The 19,739-nt window shown below is 40.3% G+C and overlaps 1 protein-coding gene and 1 long non-coding RNA gene across 3 annotated transcripts; one reads left to right on the forward strand and one right to left on the reverse strand.

Annotated features, from left to right (window-relative positions):
• Window positions 1–231: 231 nt before the first annotated feature.
• LOC111262213 (organic anion transporter 3) lies at window positions 232–16,089 on the reverse strand. 2 transcript variants are annotated; one of them, XM_022836306.2, is made up of 10 exons: window positions 15,653–16,084; window positions 13,424–13,708; window positions 12,488–12,591; window positions 12,028–12,182; window positions 3,699–3,867; window positions 3,056–3,230; window positions 2,619–2,701; window positions 1,832–2,046; window positions 1,206–1,387; window positions 232–685 (listed from the first exon to the last, which is right to left on the reverse strand). In XM_022836306.2, exons 1-10 carry the CDS (start codon window positions 15,755–15,757, stop codon window positions 563–565), a joined length of 1,596 nt encoding a protein of 531 aa, XP_022692041.1. In that variant the 5' UTR covers window positions 15,758–16,084; the 3' UTR covers window positions 232–562. The 2 variants fall into 2 exon arrangements, with proteins under 2 accessions (XP_022692041.1, XP_022692042.1); XM_022836307.2 differs by lacking the exon at window positions 1,206–1,387 and having other exon boundaries at window positions 15,653–16,089.
• A 1,634-nt stretch (window positions 16,090–17,723) lies between these two features.
• LOC111262215 (uncharacterized) lies at window positions 17,724–19,700 on the forward strand. The gene is made up of 2 exons (XR_002681467.2): window positions 17,724–17,984; window positions 18,241–19,700. It is a non-coding gene; the product is annotated as an uncharacterized LOC111262215 (long non-coding RNA).
• The last annotated feature ends 39 nt before the right edge of the window (window positions 19,701–19,739 follow it).

Here is a 19,739-nt window from a genome sequence, read left to right on the forward strand (position 1 = left end):
GCCATTTACAAAACACTGAATACTGTTCTGATCTCAGAGTTAGCTTACATTCAAAAAAACGAACGATGATCGATGATCAGCAATGCTAATCTATTGAACTGTCTTGAATAGACGGCGCAGTTGGTATGGAACTACCCAATAGAAGGTTAACCCACTTCTAATTCACGTATCAGAGGCCGTCACGGGGGTCAGCTCGTTGGGCCAGGCCGGATTAAAATTATAAAAACGTAATTTACCAAAGGATGTTGAGAATTTTATTTTTGTCGTTGCGTCCTGGCATTGAATCCCGTTACACAAGGGTATCGTATGCTTTTAAGCAAAATGAATTCACTCAACTACTTCTGCTACAGTTTGAAACTTCATCTGTTTAACGAGGCATGCTAGTAATAAAGATTGATATGTTACGGTTCCTTGGTAGCTTTGCGTTAGTCTCATCGTATCGTAAATACTGATCCTAGCGTTTTTTTTTGCTTTCAGCAACAGAGCTCTACACAGTAATAGGCGAATAAGATATGTTATGTATTTCTTATTGCTTTTATTAATCGTCGATAGGAGCGAGCTTTTAGGAACTTTCCTCGTGAAGATCTCGGTCAAAGGTTTCCTTTACTGAGAGCGCTGCTAAACTTCCAATGAGGCATAATAACACGATCATTACAGATGGAACCCATTGATAAGTGGCTTGCCCCTGCAATGCGTAAGTTTAGCTTATTGATCTACTTATCCAATGGAACGGTGGATGTCACATATGCGGAGGGCAAAATCTATCAATCGGCATTTTATGCACAGGAAAATAGATAGAGAGCCTTTAAACACGTAAGGATGCATGATATGATGTCATCAATCAGCCAGATTAGATGCTGTTCAATCTATAGTAAATTTTATGCCTAGAGAGGTATTGGGCATTGTTTGCAATCGCACGTCTCGTAACATTTTACCAGCCATATTTTAAGCTAACCTTATGAGCTTTGTAATTTTCAGTAGCTGCTCAGCTGCACATATTACGCACCGTGATAGCTCGTTGTTTTTTTTTTGGCCAAACAACGTCAGCTTTGCAATAGTCTCTAGAGGCTAATTAGAGGTGTGCTTGTGTGCAAATCGAGCCCATTTATTCTACAAGTAATACTTTGCAACGTCAAAATAGAAACCAGAGAGTGCATTTTTTTGGACGTTGCCGGCTAGGGTCACGATTAGAAGAAAATACTTGCAAGGTAATCTATGAAGGGACTAAGGAGACCAGCCAGATTAGCACACGTGTAGACGAAGCCAGCGATTAAAGATCGCAAGCCGCTGGGATAAAGCTCGGCTAGATGCACCCTTTGAACAGATCCATGAACGTCCATACAAAGTCGACATATCACTAAGCTTGCGAACCGCGCAAACCAGAAACCTGTTAACGAATAAGCATACGCAGTTACCGTTTTTAAACTAATGCAACTTCTAATATATAAGTTCGCATGTTTATAGGTGTCGCTGTCAACATGAGGTATGGTCATCGACCGTTCTTAATACTACAACGACATTGTGCAGCTTCAAGCCAATACACATGTCGTATCTAAGGTTAAGAAGGATCCAAATAGAGTACATGCAACCGCAGTAACTGTTGGATGCCAGCTCAACGGTTGCAGGGCACAGGAGCAGATCCGCATAGCACATGATCACTGAATATTCGTCCGATAAACACCGTATCGTCTACGTCCGTGTGTAGCTTCATTATTTCGAATAACACACGTATATTCGCTACGGAATCACTTTAACCATTGTAATGCGTTGCTGTTTACTGTCGGTTTTCCGCAGACCAGGTCATATGTAGCTTCCCTGGGATAGGGCGTACCATTAGAGAAGATATAGTAGACGCTCATTGCTCCCGCTGTAATTGTAAAAGCTGAGGCCGCCGCTATCCGTCTAGGAGTTGTCCGCACGACGATCGTGTCCAGTACTCGGTTGGGAAGCTCGCAGAGGGAAGTTAAAGCAAAACTCAGGAACGGGTTAAGTCCCACAGTGACCGATGACACCGTCAGGTGATACCAGAGAACATACACAACCATTCTGGATTGGTGTCGTAGTACCGAAAAACGGAAATGTACATTTATTAGTCATCTACTATATCCTCTGCCTGGTAAGACCAGCGTGGTTAGCACCGCTACTTATAATTATTCCAAAATAGATTGAGTTAAATCTTGTTATTTTTTTAATGACACAGGCCATGCTTACTTGGTGCATGAATCCTGCAGAATGTAACAACGTGATGTTTATGGTGCTCAGAGGTGCTGTTAACAAAAGGCCCATTTACTGTACGAAAACATCGAGCCTTGGCTATGAACTCGCCAAAAATTAAAAGGAAAAAGTGAATTTGCAAAAGTGGTTCCTCTGTTACTTACAAGACGATCTGGCTGAGTATATTCCTTGTGAGATAGATGGTAAAGCATTTGTCAAAAAAATAATAGTGTATATTGAAAGCTTGCTCTACTTCACAAAGCTCGAAATTTTGGGTGCTTTATGTTCCCGGATCAGAAAACACACTGAGAGCAAACGTGAATTGTAGGATTAATTTTTCGGCTATGGTTTTTACAAATGGTAGGTGAAGGCTAGCCTCCCATTGCGATACTTGCGTTGCGTACTTGGAGTAGCAGAAGACAACGGTTGAACGCCAAAACTGTTCGCCAAATAGTTTAACAATAGTCCCTTTACTTTTGTGAGGTATCTGAAATTATTTAGTGTAGTACCAAGGTATTTTGGACTTAGATTGAAGGAAGCAAATATTGAAAATGAAAGTATATAGTAGCCATTTATATATAGGCATATTTTCGATCTGTTACAAACATAACAGATCTAGAACTGTCGCTTGTACCGTTTGCAAAACATCACATATGCTGTATGAAATAGAAAGGCTAAAGCTACTTGTATGACCAATGCTCAATTTTTTTGTAGTTTCGTTAACTAAAAAATTACCAATAATTTCTTTTCGCTATATATATATATAGTTCCTCCTCGTGGCCATATAAAATATTTACAAATGCTTTCGCAAACCTGCTTCTTTTTTTCTACGAGAACTTACCATGGCATTCCGCGTTTTAATGTCGTCGATAAAATTATTAATATCATCTACTGTGATGTCGTCGGTGACGGAAAACCGATTTTTCTGCCGGCTACGAAGGACTTTAATTAAAGTCCTATGAGCTTGTGTAAGCCGGCCCGTTTCAAGTAGCCATCGTGGAGATTCATCGATAAAGCTTTTACAGAACAACAAAAAAGAGCAAACAAAATATTATATAACTGGCTCACGCTTATAGCAAATCTATACCGCCAACTCGTATCGATAGTCCCTAACCATATATTTACTTCAACCTAATAATACGAAGCGCCATTAACATATGGTACTTCCTAGATGACCCACAGAATGCCCAATAAGGCTATCAGCTATCAAGTAAGTGAACTTCGTGTAAGCCATTACCAATAACTGTTTATACATAGGCTAACATTGTCGACAACAGTCTCAAGTTAGTTGAAGGGTAGGGATTGTGGCCTTGCTGTTGATTTGCGTCCATATATATGACCGGCTGACCTAATGGACACCATGTACATTTTCGCTTTGTCTAAGTAAAGTTATAATTAATTAGAGAAAATACGTATAAGCAAAAGAGTAGTTAAGGAGTTGATTTTTTCTGCACGGCCGACTAGAAGAAGAAGGCGCAACGCACAAGGTCAGACCAAGCAGAAGCACGAATGGGGCTGCAATGACGAGTTGCTGTACTCTCCAGTTCGGGACGAGATACGAAACCACAGGCAGGAGAATCATTCCTACGGTCCATCCTAGACCAGCGGTCAACGTTACCACGTAGCGTTGATTAGCAGAAACAGACTCGACCACTAGAAATCATACAATGAAGCCAACCTTTATACGCTTTGAGAAATGACCCGATCATCGCACAACACCCTAACATGACGAGCTGAGTCTTCAAGTTGAAGCAATATTATTTTGAGAAAACAATTGTTATTATTGGCCGAATGTACGATTTACGGTTGATGTAAGCTTTTCGCTCCTTTGCCGCATCGGCGTTCCTGTAGAGTCTGCCTAATGAAACATAGATGCCGATATGACAAATTAAGTATATATGTATATACGATTGGTTTCCAGCAGAAATGTTTGAAGCGGTACTACTCAGATGGATTGTCTCTGGAAGACGTTTTTTTTTTGAAATTGCAGTGTCTCGTATGACAGTTTTAACATCTTCTATACGGCAGCTGATTTACCACTTGAAAAGATAATTCTACCCTACGTCTAATGTGTCGCCAATATTTAAAAGACGAAACTACTAAATATATATATATATATATATATATATATATATATATATATGAGAATAATGCTTTTAGATGTAAATAATGCAGTATAAAATAAACTTTGACATATATTATAATGCAAAAAACGGATAGCCCCATAAGGGTGTGTATATATACATAATTTATAACCAACCACCTAATACAGCTGGGATCGAATCCTCAGTCCCCGATTGTTTACATCAACTGTGGTAATTCTCGTTCTGACCGCGTCGGACGGCCCGAGTGCTTAGCAGTAGTTTCCTAAACCAGCGTACAAGGTTAGCGTAAATTTGTCGCTGACTGCAATACTATATGTGGCCTTAGCACACTAATTATGGCAAACGCCTTTGCAACATTCACTGTTTCATACCACCTAAACCTTCAGGGCTGCATTAAGCCCTGCTTCCTCATGGACTTAATTCTCACAAGCCTGGAAATAACTGAAAATTTCTGAAGTGCTATTGAAGCACCATCCATGCCTGAAGTCATGATGGCGAATCCAGTCAGCAACAGTCGAAACAACTATGAAGAAAGTAATTATCCTGAAACAATCTGAGGGTATTAAAAGCGGCCATCATTAAGCCACGATGTTGTTGTAAGGTATTGGAACCCGTTTTTGCTACCGCAGGGGAACGCAGTTTGTAGCGCCTTGAAAGCGGATGTAAAAGCTGTGAAAAAATGTGAAGGTGACAGCTTTATATAAAGCGTGGCTAACATAGTGTACCACAATCTAATGGTAGGCCGAAGTTGACCCTATGTAAATGATTGGTATGTTAGGTTTGGCCAGCACGGATGTTCGGCACTTACTCAAGCGATTAACCTATGTTTAGTGATAATAACTTGAACATCGCATATTTTACTAGCTTGCGTTATTTTGAAAACAGTAAGCGTTTTTAATAGTCGCTGAGTGAACTGCGTGGTCTCACGTTTTTCGGGAGGGGATACGTTTTTCCTTATGTGGCAGAGAACGCTAACAGTTAGCACTACTGATCTGCACGTTAGCAATCGTCTATATATAGCCACAGTTCTTCGTATCAGATCGAATGTGTCCTTTGCTATCATCACAGCTACGGTAAAATGTCTGACTGAAGAAGCTTACGGTGTCTACGATTTTCACGGTTACTGTAAATTTATGACAATCGCAATGGTGTGCAGTCACCGCGCCTTTAATGACGAATGCAAACGTGATGAGGAGACACGTACCGCCGCTGACCTAGCAAAAGCGTTGCGTTCGTAACGATTACCTCCTCCAGTCAAGCCAGGACCCCGCTGATTTCGCCCAGGGTGCATCGACGGTTAGCGCCAATCCCGCGGAATAATGCGTTCGATACGAGCGCACAACCAAATCCATTCCATTGTTACCCGAGATGGAAATACTACGACGGAGGCCAGAGTGGAGTTGTTAGAACGTTCCGGTTTTCGTGAGACCACCACAAGCTCAGCTGAATTATGGACGGTTACGAGCACCAAAAAGACGACTGAGTATTGGATAGATTCCGATGGGCCTGTTGTGATGCACGAGTTCTGTTGAGCTCCAGTGTGGACAGTTCGACCGTGTTCGGAAATCGTCCAAAATCCACCTGAAGATGCGTTTTCGCGATAGCCAGAACTACAAACTGCTAGAGTAAAGAGTTCACATGATAAACTAACTTTGGAGGTAAACCGTAAATGTAGTAACGCCAGCCGTTGTTGGACTTCCTTTGGTAGCACAAAGACGGAGGGGAAATCTTTGAAAAGGAAGCACTGGAAGCGCGTACCCATTACCTCACAGATACTTTCTTCAGGCTGTTAGAGACTTCAGGCTGTCCTGAAATTTGCCGAGAAGGCTGTTTGACTTAACTGAAACTTATGAAGAAACGCTGGCACGAAGCGATCTACTTTGAGCAAGTAATTTCTCTGTCAGCTATTTCACAGGCCAGCGAAACAAATGTACACGCTCGTTTTTCATCATCTCTACGTAAATACCGAACAAAATTGTGGCTAATAAAAATCAATTGTAGTTTTCGATTTTACCTAGCTCGCGTGTCCTTCTGTTGATTATTAGGTTTTCCTATCTCGAAATTTTTATATAAACTAGCTCGCCTACAATGGCCAGTGCGCTTCATACGTCAGGTGAGTCATCTGTGATAATATTTCGTTGACCAGAGACTGCGTTTATCTTTAAATATGATTAGGGGCTTCCATAGGTCACGATGCCCAGGTTCACGACACCGCTCGAGTTCGCGATAGATTCCTAATGCGTTTTCCTAAAAAAGATCCTAATTACGATTTAGCACATGTGAAGCTGGATGGCATTTGTTATTGCACAGATATAGCTGGATAGCATGTGTTCTGATATGTCACGTCTGTTTCGAAGCCACGTTACTGGATTCGTTTATTTCTCCCAGCTGGTCTTTGATAGAGAGATACTGCTCGCGTTCACGTTACATTATATAAGCGTTAAATGAAGAATGTCAACTATGGATTCTTGCTGGATCACTTGAAACTAAACAGAATCCCTAAAATTATCCTGTTAGTGATCACGTCAAGGACAGCCACGAGTGAAGGTCCTTAAAAGACTATATGTCGTCGATAAAAATCGTTCTAAATAAATTGCAGCCGGAAATTTTGCGCGGTAATAAAGCATGTTTAGGTCTGACAGATAAATCGAACTGATTTTAAAGTCTGATAATATTCACAAGTCATTTTGATTAAGCGAAAATTTCGAGCAAATCCGATATTAGTCAAGGGCCCTTCGCCGGCCACCCAATCTTCGGGGCAAGTTTAATAGCAATGAAACAAATGAACAGAGTGCCGATATAGGCGGGTCCACGTTATGCTGCACTTTTCTTCAACCAGAGAATTCGCTGAGATGTTTCACACGTTTTTTTCTTCCTGCAATAGAACCACGCGCGTGCCGCGTTTGGAAAACCTTAGTTCCCACTCTTATTATATATAATCAGAACGATTTAAATATATCTTTAAATTTTAGCTTGATTTAAATCTGACTTGCTATGCGGTGAAATCAATGGAACTCTGCACCTGACTATTTTTTGCTTTACTTGCACCACTGATCACTCGTAGACGACTCCGTAGAGTTCTACGTAGACGTAGAAAGTGTATCTTGTAAAAGTTTGTCATGTCTGACATATAAGACATAAAACTGTAGTGATGTTGTCTCTTTTTTCGCAATTCCAAATATCTAGGCGTTATAAAATCGACGATGTTACTTTACTTATGATAATTTCCTTGGTAGATGAGACTCAATGGAAAGGTCGTAACATAGTACAGGTATCAGATTCTATCTTTATCTAACCTGATGCCCATATAACAGTGTAATACTCTCATTATCATAGGCATGACGTAAGAGTGCAACATGACCGAAAAGGACATCTGTTTCGTTCTATTTTACGCTCGCTGTCTATGCTGTAGGCGTTTTCAGTGTAGCTGGCTTTTGCAAACGATGTGTGCCTACGCCCGGATTTGAACCTAGACCGCGTGTCTGTAAGCCTATCTGGTCCAATATGGTATTTCTTACGCTATCACGAAACGGAGAGGAGATCTAAGAGCTGCTGTGGCAGTTGATTCATAGAAATACAAAAGGTGCCTGAGTGATAGCGCAATAGGTAATATATTTGTTCGCTAAACTTAATGACATGCGGTGGGCTACTTTTAAATCTTGGCATATCCACACTTCGTTTCGTGCTGGAAGCCAGCCGTACGAGGTAATACTCAACGACTTAATTCCCGGACGTAAAACACCAAAATTATTTTTTTAGGCAACTCAAACAACGCCACGAGGACGGCGCTAGTCTACATGCCTGAGTAATGAACTAAGTATAAGTTGCCAATGTCTTCCGACGTTTGTCTACGAGTGTTTGCTGGCTAGAAAAATACCTTCATGGGTGCCTGGTGTACGACTGGGTCAATCATGACCAGTCTGTCTAAGATTCATTGGCGACAGGATCGGATAGAAATGCTTTACCCATTGTGATACCCGCCACGTCGCCATTAAACAGTGTATGTGAACGTAGATAATGTTGTCTACCATTAGCCGATACACTAGCCAATGGTCCTGCAGCAAGCTTGCTGTGACGCTTTCTAGAGTTGGACCAACTGGTTGGATCGCCGCGCATAGAAACCGCGTTATAGGAATCATTTTCAGCGATAGCAAATAGAACCGCCAAGCTTCACTGAGCGGAAGGATTGAAAACCCTTTCAGATGGTCGTGTCTACTGAGGTTTTTTTTAAGTCTTGGTACTGTTATTAAATTGGTGCGCATCAGTATTGCTGCGTGCCACGTTGAACTGATCACTATTATATTGATGCAAACCCTAACTTAGTTAGAACTAACTTATAACGAAGTTAAAGTTAGTTCTAACTCTAACACCTAGTTAGGGTTGGGGCTGTCCGTTTAAATAGAAAGGCGCTTGACATAAAACTAACAACCTGATCTAATATTTGCTTCGTTCTTTCCCATTAGGTATGGATGTTGTAACCGTATTCCTGTTATCATTCCTGCAGCTTCTTTTTAACGTAGCTAGTTCTCTGTTTGGCACTATCCGAGTGAGATTTTAGAGTGGCTCGCTCACAAGAAACCTGGGAGCAGAAAGCGTATGCATCTAGCGGTCCCTTGGGGTGCAATAGTTTTCTATTACGGGAAAATTACTCTTTTCTGCTCGGCTCTACATTTAAGACAGGTGTTCCCATATGAAAACATTCTTCGACGATTCGAGCTTAAGTAACCGTGCTGATAAAACTTTATTTTAAATACTACTATTCGCGAGGCACGCGCACGCCGCACGCTTCCACGAAATCCAAGCACGTAAATATAGAACTCGTTTTCAAGACCCAAATACTACGCTATACGGGCTTTATTATGAGTCCATTAATATTGACAAACTCCCCACAGTGGGTTACTGGCTTAATCTCGGACCGTATTTAAATCAGTATCGTGCAACGATTCGCGCTCGATATATGTATACATAAATATCGATAGATAGACAATAAGTCAGGCTTGACATGAATTTCTTTTGACGCGTAGCTTTTATTCTAGCAAGCGTTGTTTTTGATTTGTAATCCCCCTCCATGCCCACGTGATAGCTTAGCAAGTAACGTATTCACCTGCTGGTCTTAATTTGACGCGCTGGGTAAAACTAGACAAACAACGAACAACCTAGTTTTGAAAAAATGCATGAACCACTCTTATTTATTTTAGGCGTAATAGGAACATTCAAAGTTGTCAAGCTTCAACGGCTCTACGTGAACCTCTGCAACGGTCAGCAAGCTGCAGTACACACAGACTATTTCAAAACAAGCGATTATTCTTTATGTAACCGGTACTATTAAAGCAAGACTTAGCGCTGCAATAGATTTGAATAAGAAAAAATGCTAAATCAGCTTCATTTACTTAGGGTACATTTTAGAGAACGAGATATCTTCTCACGTAATCAGGCGAACGGTTCATAGCTCGTCATCCTCATCAAGAACTTTGATTCAATTCAGTCGGGTTGTCATTTAGCATCCGTAAAATATGAATCTATTCTATAATATTTTTAGCCGGCCAGCAGCGTTTTTGTGTCTTTTTCACTGCGTGCGATTATAGGTTTTTTAAATCACACACTTCACACGCTCGTAGAAGATACAGCTTTAGTCATTCAATATGAATGTGTTGGGCTTATCATATGAGCCTTACCTTCGTAGATCTCTCGAGATATCTGACGGACAGCTTTGAACGTACTGACGACGGTACAACCGAATCTATACGAATGCTGTTGAATCATTTGTATGGTTAATTCCAGCGTAAATGTATGAAATAGTACATAACAATGGCTTACTACATGTCTAGTAGACGGTCACTCTGTGATATTTTTCAAAGTATTATCACAGTCCTTTTTTGGTCAAACAAGATGCGTGTATCTGGGAGAAGGCTTTAGGTACAACTATTAAGATATATGAATAGGTTTAATGCTCACGCGCTCAATGGGGTCAGGAACTCGAAGTAGATAAATAAAGTATATAATAAAGTTTCATATAAGATCACATTACAAATTTTGGATTTGCTAAATTCTGGATTTTGGACTCGATCAATTCTGTCTTTCCCTCTTCCGCCCTCCGCCTCAAGTTTTTTGTTACTTACGTTAAAGTTTATTGGTAGACAGCCAATGGATAAGCTGAACCTTTGGAAAAAGCCGATGTCCAACTGTGTAAGTGGTTTGGGACTACCTTGATGACAAGATAAACGGTCAGTCGCTTAAGCTCTACACGGATCTTCTACGACATAGGATGGACGACGATCATTTCAGCGGTAATGGTGGCGATCTCTCGTTCGATTTGAATCTGGGGGGAAACCGTCGCTGTTTTCTGATCGACAGCAGCAGTGACAGGTTTAACAAACCGATCTTATATTCCCCTATGGAGACAGCCGTCTTGAAAGCGTCAGTCGGGGCTTATCGCTCGGTGAGATCCGAAACGATGCACTGGCGGTTACATTGGTAGTAGCTGTTTGTCCACTGACTCAGATTGGGCATTGTTCATATCTATATCAACACCGGCATTGACTCTATTAGTGACACGCCATAAGAACGTCAGAACGGGCTTAGGTGTCAAATCCATCCTGTACGATGTCCGTCAACTGAACCTATCATGGTTAGACAACTAATAAGACATCACATAATCTAAACTTAAAGGGCTGTTCAGGCGTTTTGATATGATGGCATCCAATTGATCGCCAAGGATGGCAATGAGTCCACGCACATATTCTGTTAACCTAGAAAAAAGCGGTACAAACTGATGTAGAAGTTTAGCTCATTTATACAAGCGACCGCTCAATCCGGTGTAGCATCTTAGAGTACAAGCTGCAAGTGATTACAAGTTCCTCAAAAGAAAAAAAATAGTTTAAAAAAAATGACTCATTCGAGATGGGGTAAAAAGTTGCTACTATACCAACATAGGGCCGTAATGACAATGCGATTATCAGTAATTAGTTTATTTCATTTCAATAGGGAATAAGTAGAAGTATTATGGCTCGGTTATGGGCAAGCATCGTGCGTCTGCTGCCTTGCAAGACTAGTTTTTAACTTAGCTTCGTGCAACTTATTTAATAAAACTTCACATCCGGTTAGTAATTTGATTTTGAAGTTTAAATTAGCAATTAACTAATTTAGGTGTGATTTGAATAGACATTGCACACTTACTTTCAGTTGTTTCATTTTTGTAGGAAATAATAAGCTGTGGCAGCTGACCCAGGGTCAAGTTCAGGATATTGAAAATCTAATTTTATAAATAACTTAAGTCTGAAGAGAACACGTACAATTCCGAACTGCTGTAAAAACTACTTTTCAATATGATACGCCAATACATCATTCTCATCAAGCTAACTCTCAGAAATAATATAATTGACAACATGACAAGTTTTTCAGTTATTTATTCTAAAGTATAAATATAGATATTCAATAATTCTCCATCATGATTACAATTACGCCATTGATGTAGCCGAAAATAGTAACGATATATTTATACATTTTAAGCACAGGGGGAACTAAGCAGTTAAGTAGGCAGTATAATATTTTCGTCTAGCAAAATTCCGTATAATATTTCCACAATTGCTTTTCAAATTTACTTTTAGCAGCTGTTGAGGATTTAATTAATTGTCTATTTGTTCTATTCTCTAAGTAAGTATCGTAAGGTAAGTATCGTTTGTCAAGTTCTGCATGTTTAACAACTTACATAGAATTGTTGCCGCATCGTAGTAACCACTCGAGCTGACGGCGGAAAAAAAACGCAAAATATTATAGACGGCCATTGAGGGTGAGCACGCAAGAAGGACGCCCATCAATAGGCTACAGACGAGTGAGATCACGCAGGCCCTTTTGCGCCCGTACCTGAATCGAATCGTCACTTTGCAGTGTGGTATAATGCAACATAGTCTTTTTTCGATACGATTCATAAAGCAGTGAAACATAGAGCCACAGGTCACACTGGCTGAATAGGTAGGTGCACGTCCTACTTTCGAGCAGCTTTATGGTGCTACTGATGTTTGAAATTTATAGTTATCGGCCCAAATACAAATAGTTATTAAACTTTTCATCTATGCAACCTGTCAACAGTTCTGAAAAAAATCACTTACTCATTTTCATCAAAAGATCAATGACAGTCAAGATCAACTTAGTAATCATTCCTAACTTACCAGTCGGCCACATGAGAGAATATGGTCGTGCTAAAAATAAGTCCAAACATATACAAGCTCTGAGATAAAGAGGCTATCCATCTCCGGCCGCATACGAGATCCCACTGCAAGCAAATCAGGTGAAACACTCAACAATATGTGCACTAGAGATATTGAATTGCCGCCGATACTATAGCTACATACACAAACAGAATGGGAAAAAAATATCTTTGCAACTTAAAAGTCGTTATTATAGTAGCAGAAGAATAAAATATCGTAAACAAGTTAAGTGTACAAAAAGAAAAAATAAACTTTTCTCTGGTTATTAAGACATCCAGCTCAGCCAACATCTACACATCAGTGCTGTTTATGTACGAAAGCGGCTACCTGTCCGCAAAGATTGCTAGACTCGTTATAAAATGCCGAATGCTGACTTACAATTAGGACCTAACATTTACAGTACAAAACTGGTGTGGTATAAAAAAAGTTGTTCCATTTGTCAATGTTTAGAGTTTTAAGCCCGGTATTGCCGTTAGACGTTGCTCAATACGGTTAACTAGCAGCACGGAATAGTATGTCTACGTTCAGCTCCAAGCCTGGACCCCCGTGTATTCTTAAACTGATTATAACTAGCGCTATGTCTTGAGTTTGATACCCGGTATCGCCGTCAAGCTTTCGTTAGACGGCTGGCTCCTAACACTAGACGAAATCTACCTATGCCCAACCCGTAGCAGATTTTAAATAGCCAGCTTAGGCAATGAAATTTAACTATGCAGTAACTAAATCCTGGCGGGCAATGTGGACAATTATGTTGTTAAAGATAAACGTTCTTTGTTGCGATCCGTCTACTGATAATGACCTTCTTTCACTAGATGACAAAAACGATCGAGCTACGTTTTTGGCGGAAATTGGCTTTATATTTGGATCTGTTTGAAGTACAAATTATCGAATACGTACCTCATCTACCAGCGTGGTCCCCTTGTATACAGAATGGTCAAATGACCAAGCGGTGCAAATAACCATATCGCTAAGCTCTGTCATACTGCTGTTGTCTGTCGTCGAGATATTATGATCATGCGTATCTATGACGGAGTCTACTTTCCGCACCGTACACTGGTCTTCGTTTGCCATCCAACCGGGCAGCGTATTACAACGAAAGTTTTGCTCTGCCGGAGCTGCGAACACTACCGCCATAAGCATCATCGCCGACGGAAGCCCTCGAATGACAGCAAACGTAATTAGCTAGATATGCAAGCAACAAAAAAAATTACGTAAGTCAAGCAGATTTTCTATTTACTTAATTAGCCGTGTGAATCTTTATGTCTTAACGCTGCCGCTTCATTTTCAAACACGTCGTGTATATATATGTGTATATATAAAGTTTAATTAGTTCATTTTACATATAAACAAACGTCTTGTATCGATCTTAACAGGCTTTTTCAAAATAGTACGAACTAAGTGCCTGACCGTTTATTAAAGCTGATAATTTAGATCTTTGCTTACTATCGTGGGGCCATGAATCATAAAAGCTTCGAAACTCGGTGATCTGGGCCACTGCCTAAAACTACTGGTGAACTACTTGGAACAGACGCACTAACGTATCTGGAAACGGCACGTCCCCGAAGATCGCTGAGTGTCTCTAAAACGTACAGCCTCGTTGGGAAAAGGTACTTACAGTAACAGATCATCAGCTAGAATTGAATTAAAGGTTAAACCCCATCAAAACCTAAACCTAGAAAAGAGAGACACTTTTCCTAAGTCATTTTTAGCGGTTCTGGTTAAATCATCAGACATTTCGAAAGGCATGCCCAGATGTATAATAACGTTTTATAAACAGGCGGAGTGCACGCTCGTCTCTATAGACATCGATTTTTCTATTTTGTCCTAACCTTTGAATCCTTGAAGTAACCTTTGAATCAACGCAAAGATATGAATTGTTATTGGCTTCTTTTCTTGTCAACGGCTGCCATACATTTGATAAGCGAGTCTGACCGTGATACTTATCATGGTATCAGCACGTGGATGACGTCCAACTGTCGTGCTGATAGACGCGTGCTGCATGAAGCGTGCTCTGTCTGTTCAGCGAGTCTTTAGAGGGACTCCCTGATTACGCTCAGAAGGCTCATATAAACGTCCCAGATAGAAATTAATAAAGTATAGTTTAGGAATTTACTTCTTGAAGAATATTCAGCTTTTTCATATCGTTACCAAGCTAAAATAAAGTTGATCTAGCATTGAATTATAGATTTTCATTATTATCAATAAATGAGTTGGTCTTTTTATGAAGGTGTTTCCCTTTTTATTTATACTCAGACATCAACTTATGAGACCACCTCACTTAGTTTTATTTATTCGCTTAGAAAAAAAAGACTAGTTTGCCGGTCAAATACCCTGGGAATTAGCAACACGTTCCTGTAACATAAATTATTGATATGTGTCGCATCATTAAGAGAACGAAATGACCATGAAGCCCTGATCGAGAATAAAATGAGACAAGAAACTGAAAATTGATTCGTCCTTATGCCACTTTATGTCAAATGAACTTCAAATCGCTAGATCGCTACTAAAATAGTAATAAAAAAAAAACAAAAAAAAATACGACATAACATATTGTTATGCCCTAACTTTAAGGGCATGAAACAGGTGTTTACAATTTCAGCTAACTCTATCACTATCCGATCCTCTTAAATACAGCTAACCTATGGCAGTCATTGGGGTTCTTATTTATGAACAACTTTATTCTTAGATAGTTCGAACTAGTGATGCACTTTATCCGTAAGTTTAACGGGCCAAATGCCGTTAAAAGGTCACCTTTGCGCTGTTTGTACTGACAGATCTATTCTTCAAATAGTCTGTAAAACAAAATACAATTGTCCTATTTTGGTACAGCTCCTACAAACGTCTACCATTGAATACAGTTTCCTTGAAAGCGTTACTTGGTACTTATTTTTTTACCTAGTGTTTTTGCTTTGGTACTCTAATATCTTGCAGTTACAATAGGCTCCCATGTATCATGACAGAATTAACCGTCTAGCACGCCCTCATAATCGATGCTGCTTTATTTCTGTTAATAAAAAGTTTAAAGAAAGTCAAATTGTCCACTTGCTATCCAACTACAATTAACACCTATTTCTTGACCAGCATTATTATATAAGTTGTATGTATTTGACCCATTATACAACTGACCGGAATGTGCCATGTCGAGAATACTCCGAACAGCGTGTCCAGGCTCAGGCCATCGTTTCCTTTTACTTCATCCTTCCGACAACTTTTTTCAGCGGTTTTATCCATACCGTCACCAACAGATCAAGTTTCACCGCTACCTCACCGTACGCACACCGTAAGCCACCAAGTCACTCAAAATGTTTTCAAAAAAATACAGAGAACAACACACGCTGCTCAGAGCCGTCGAACGAGCCGTTTTTGTTAAACCTTAAATTCTCACCGCGAGTAATAGCAGTAAGAAGAAACACAGGTCGACGTAGTCCTATCCATCTTACAAATTGCATTAGTTTTTGAGAAGGCCACGCGGGGGCAAGGATTACTATAAAGAAGACATATAGAGTGCAGTAACACTAATGGCAAACCAACAATTGCTGCTTCTAGCTCTGTTTGATCGAGCTATTCATGTTATCGAAGCGGCCCCCATTCGATTGCTCACGCCAGCGAGTACTCCAGAACGCTTGAACTCTGTTCTTTCTTAGCCATCTTCCGTAATCGATTACGTGCTCTCTCTTCCAGTTTTAGCACTCTCATCAAAAGTATTCGGGCAGAAAATTAGCACGTGTCTTTCACTAAATTTCGGTATAATGCCCTTAGAAACGTAGTTCGAAAGGTAGTCAAACAAGATAGAGCTATGGACAAGCTCGCCAGGGATGCGAAAGGGAACGCAGCGTCCTTTACTTGTACATAGAAATTGGGTATGGCAGAGGATACTTAACATAAGCACATAAATTAAATCGTTTCATTTCGTCCCTACGGTATCTATAGTAATGAAACAAATCCGTGACGAAAATTGATGGTTGCAGTACTTCGTTTCCGCTCCTTTTGTCTGGTAGGCTAATTGATAGAGTCCTCAAAAACCTTCAACCTCAAAAATTTCATTCTTCTCAGACATACGTAGGTCTATTTTGTAGAGAGTTTTTACTTTTCGCCGTACACCCCCGTTGAATAGGCATAGTGGACTGTTAAAAGTGGCGCCATTACTTATATACGTGTTACGTACATGAACTCGTTTAACGCCAATATGGCAGCAAAGCATCTAGATGCCGATAGAGTTCATAAATGGGAAATGAAAACTGTGACCTATTTAATTAAATCGTTTACCCTCGACGACTTCGAATAGTGACAGACCATTGACGAGCCAACACTGCTAGTACCCTGCAGAATTCAAGCTTTACTACGTATGATAGTTATATTATTTGTTGTATCTTAATATTGTTTCACCTCATTTTGTCATTATAGACAACTATAGTAGGATTTTTAGAGAAAGAAACTGATGCTTCTCCATAATTGTTAGTCAAATAGAAACGCTAGCCCTGGTCCTGTGCCATGCTCGCTGGAGCGGTGATTGGCCTTTAGAAACTCTTAGATACCTATAAGCATGAAAGATCATTCTATTAGTTCTTTGTCAAAGTAAGTAAAGCACCTGGAGGACATATTAAAGATACTTAAAATATTCTAGTGTTTTTATATGTCCTGCTAAGCTTCAACTCTTTGCTTCTGGTAGATGAAATGGGCAAATCTTAATTCAGATTAAATCATCAGTCAAGCTTTTGATGCTGAACATTTGTTTACCGTTTACGTCCTTCCAAGATCAGAGTTCGATGTTATACCCAAAGGCTAATTTACGTGTAGGGTACATGTAAATAGGAGAGCATCGGTCCTAACAAGACTTATCATTCAATAGTACCAATAAAATCACAACAGCTCTGATTATTATTATTATTGTGTGTTGCTTTGAGGATATAATCACGGTAGGGGTGCATGGCACGTCGCGTAGGCCTTCTACGATACAGCTAGAGGGCTTAACGTTATCTACCGAAATCGCACGCAATGGCCTGCCCATTCATACGTCCCTATATATTCTAGTAGGGTCCAAACATCAAAAGAGCATGTATTGCAAGAGTGTACTATTATGTATTGATGTGCAGTGCCACTGGAACTCGGACGCGAGGTCTTGGCATCACTATTACGTAAGTAGCAAAGTGTGTGCAGTCGACGTCACGAAGTATACGTCGTCATCTACAATGTTCACTAGAGATAGATCTCACAACGTTTATCGTCACCCTTTCCGTACACCGGCAGATCCTAACATTAAAAACAGAAGCCCATGAAACTGGGATCTCATTTCGTTGAAGCAGCACGTCCGAGCATCAGGTCAACTAGTGATCTAGCTTGACCGATGACTTGGCAGGTTCTTGTGTCAAGTTATTCTAATGCATTAGTAGGACCTACACGCCGATCTAGTGAAAGCCGATAGCCGGTCTTTGGTATAGCGTGGTATAGGTTAGTACATGTATGTATCTTTCGTTCATAGCATCGATTGTTGTTTCAGTCAGTACGTTTTTGTCGTATTTTGCTGGTTGAATAGATTCTAGTTTGTTTGTCTGGATTAGCTGGGTGTCTAGCTCGTTTATGAAATTCTGACTATGCCCTTAAATAGATCTAGATGATTATTCAAACTCTGTCGTCGAATTTACCCCGTAGGCTATACTTGCATCCTAGGATTACTAACCTTAGATCTAATGTGCCAATAACCTGTTTGATTTCAGGACAACAAACACTCGAGGAAATTCGCTATTACGGCGTACAGCGCGCAAAAAGCCTTGGGAGCGTTGAGCGAAGGGGTGGGTTAAAGTTCGCGATTTATCTCGAATGTACGCAGTGAATGCAGCAGTAAAGTAATACGTGAAGCTGCGTAACTTGGTGAAGTTTTAACCTAGCATCGATAAAAGAACAAGTTACATGGTTAGCGTTGTCGACGATAAGACAGTTCCATCGTATAGCCAACAAAGCAGTACTGAACCGCACAGAAAATCACGGCCGAGTGTCAACTGTAACGTGTTTCTTTCGCTAGTATCTTGCTCTATTGTGGTCGTTTTGAAGCTGCATTGACAAAACCGGCGAAGGTAAGCCAAAAAAAAAGCTTACCAAAGCAACTCGTACAAGTAAGCATAACCTCGACACTAAGCACCCTCGTGCGTGTCGATTTCATCATTCAACAGCACGTCCGACGCTTAGTGCACGCAAACAGACAACAAAGGATAACAGCGCCAAAAATAGCTCTAGTTCCTGATAGAGAGCACCAGCGGTCGTTGGAAGCCTCTCTGGCCTCGCTGTCGAATGAGGAAAAACCCGAAAGAGCATTGCCCTTGTGAACACAAGTCTGCGCGAACGCAGGTAAAGTTATAAATATTATGGCTGCGTCAAAGACCTACTAGTGAAGCTGAGCCTCAATCGTTAAACAGTATGGTATAGCGGCTTTAACATTAAAACCCTATGAAGATGATGGTCAAAAGTGTTTCTTTGCCAGCTAAACCTATTTGAATATTAGGCTACCATTCCCGTGAGTGTGCCTGAATTGTCTATGTATTTAATATTTCGCAATTCGTGCTAAGTTTCAACTTAATGTTATTGGAATGGAGGACATTCATACAAAAGAGTCTATGAGGAACTTGAAGATGTCAACTTCTTTTAACCGTCACCGCGAAATGCCACAGTTTTTTGCAGCTAGCCAGAATCGCTCAGCGTAGTAATTATACATTATTTCAAAATTACGCTTGATGAACACGGAGATCAACGAGAGTGTGCCGATAAAAGATGTATCAAAGTAAAGCAAGTATCTAAAGTCGAGAGGATAAGGAGCCTCCTCTATACGCATATATATTTGATCGCAGTTTTTACCGGAAGTACCACTTAGAGCGTGACGCTCTAGTCAGTAATTAGTGAAAGTGTATTTAATGCGAAACAGAGATGACTTCCGTTAAAAACATGCAATACAAGCTGAAGTTACACAATGAGGCAGTGCAGAAGCGCTGACCAGCAAATCCAATTCGGTTTTAACTTAAAGACGCATTAGCTGATCGAACGAAAACATCGAAACAGCGACTGCTTTCAGTAATACTAATACTCACTCATTTTTCCGGCTCGATCGAAGATTTATCTCTGACAAAGAACGACCGAGGGTGCAATTTGAACGGGACCGCTGTAGATGACATAATGAAAGACAATATTCATTTAAAAACTCACTTTCGTATCTGCACTAAGTTAG

The sequence above is a fragment of the Varroa jacobsoni genome, unplaced genomic scaffold, assembly GCF_002532875.2.
Source record: "Varroa jacobsoni isolate VJ856 unplaced genomic scaffold, vjacob_1.0 scaffold_638, whole genome shotgun sequence".
Taxonomy (NCBI): Eukaryota; Metazoa; Arthropoda; class Arachnida; order Mesostigmata; family Varroidae; genus Varroa; species Varroa jacobsoni.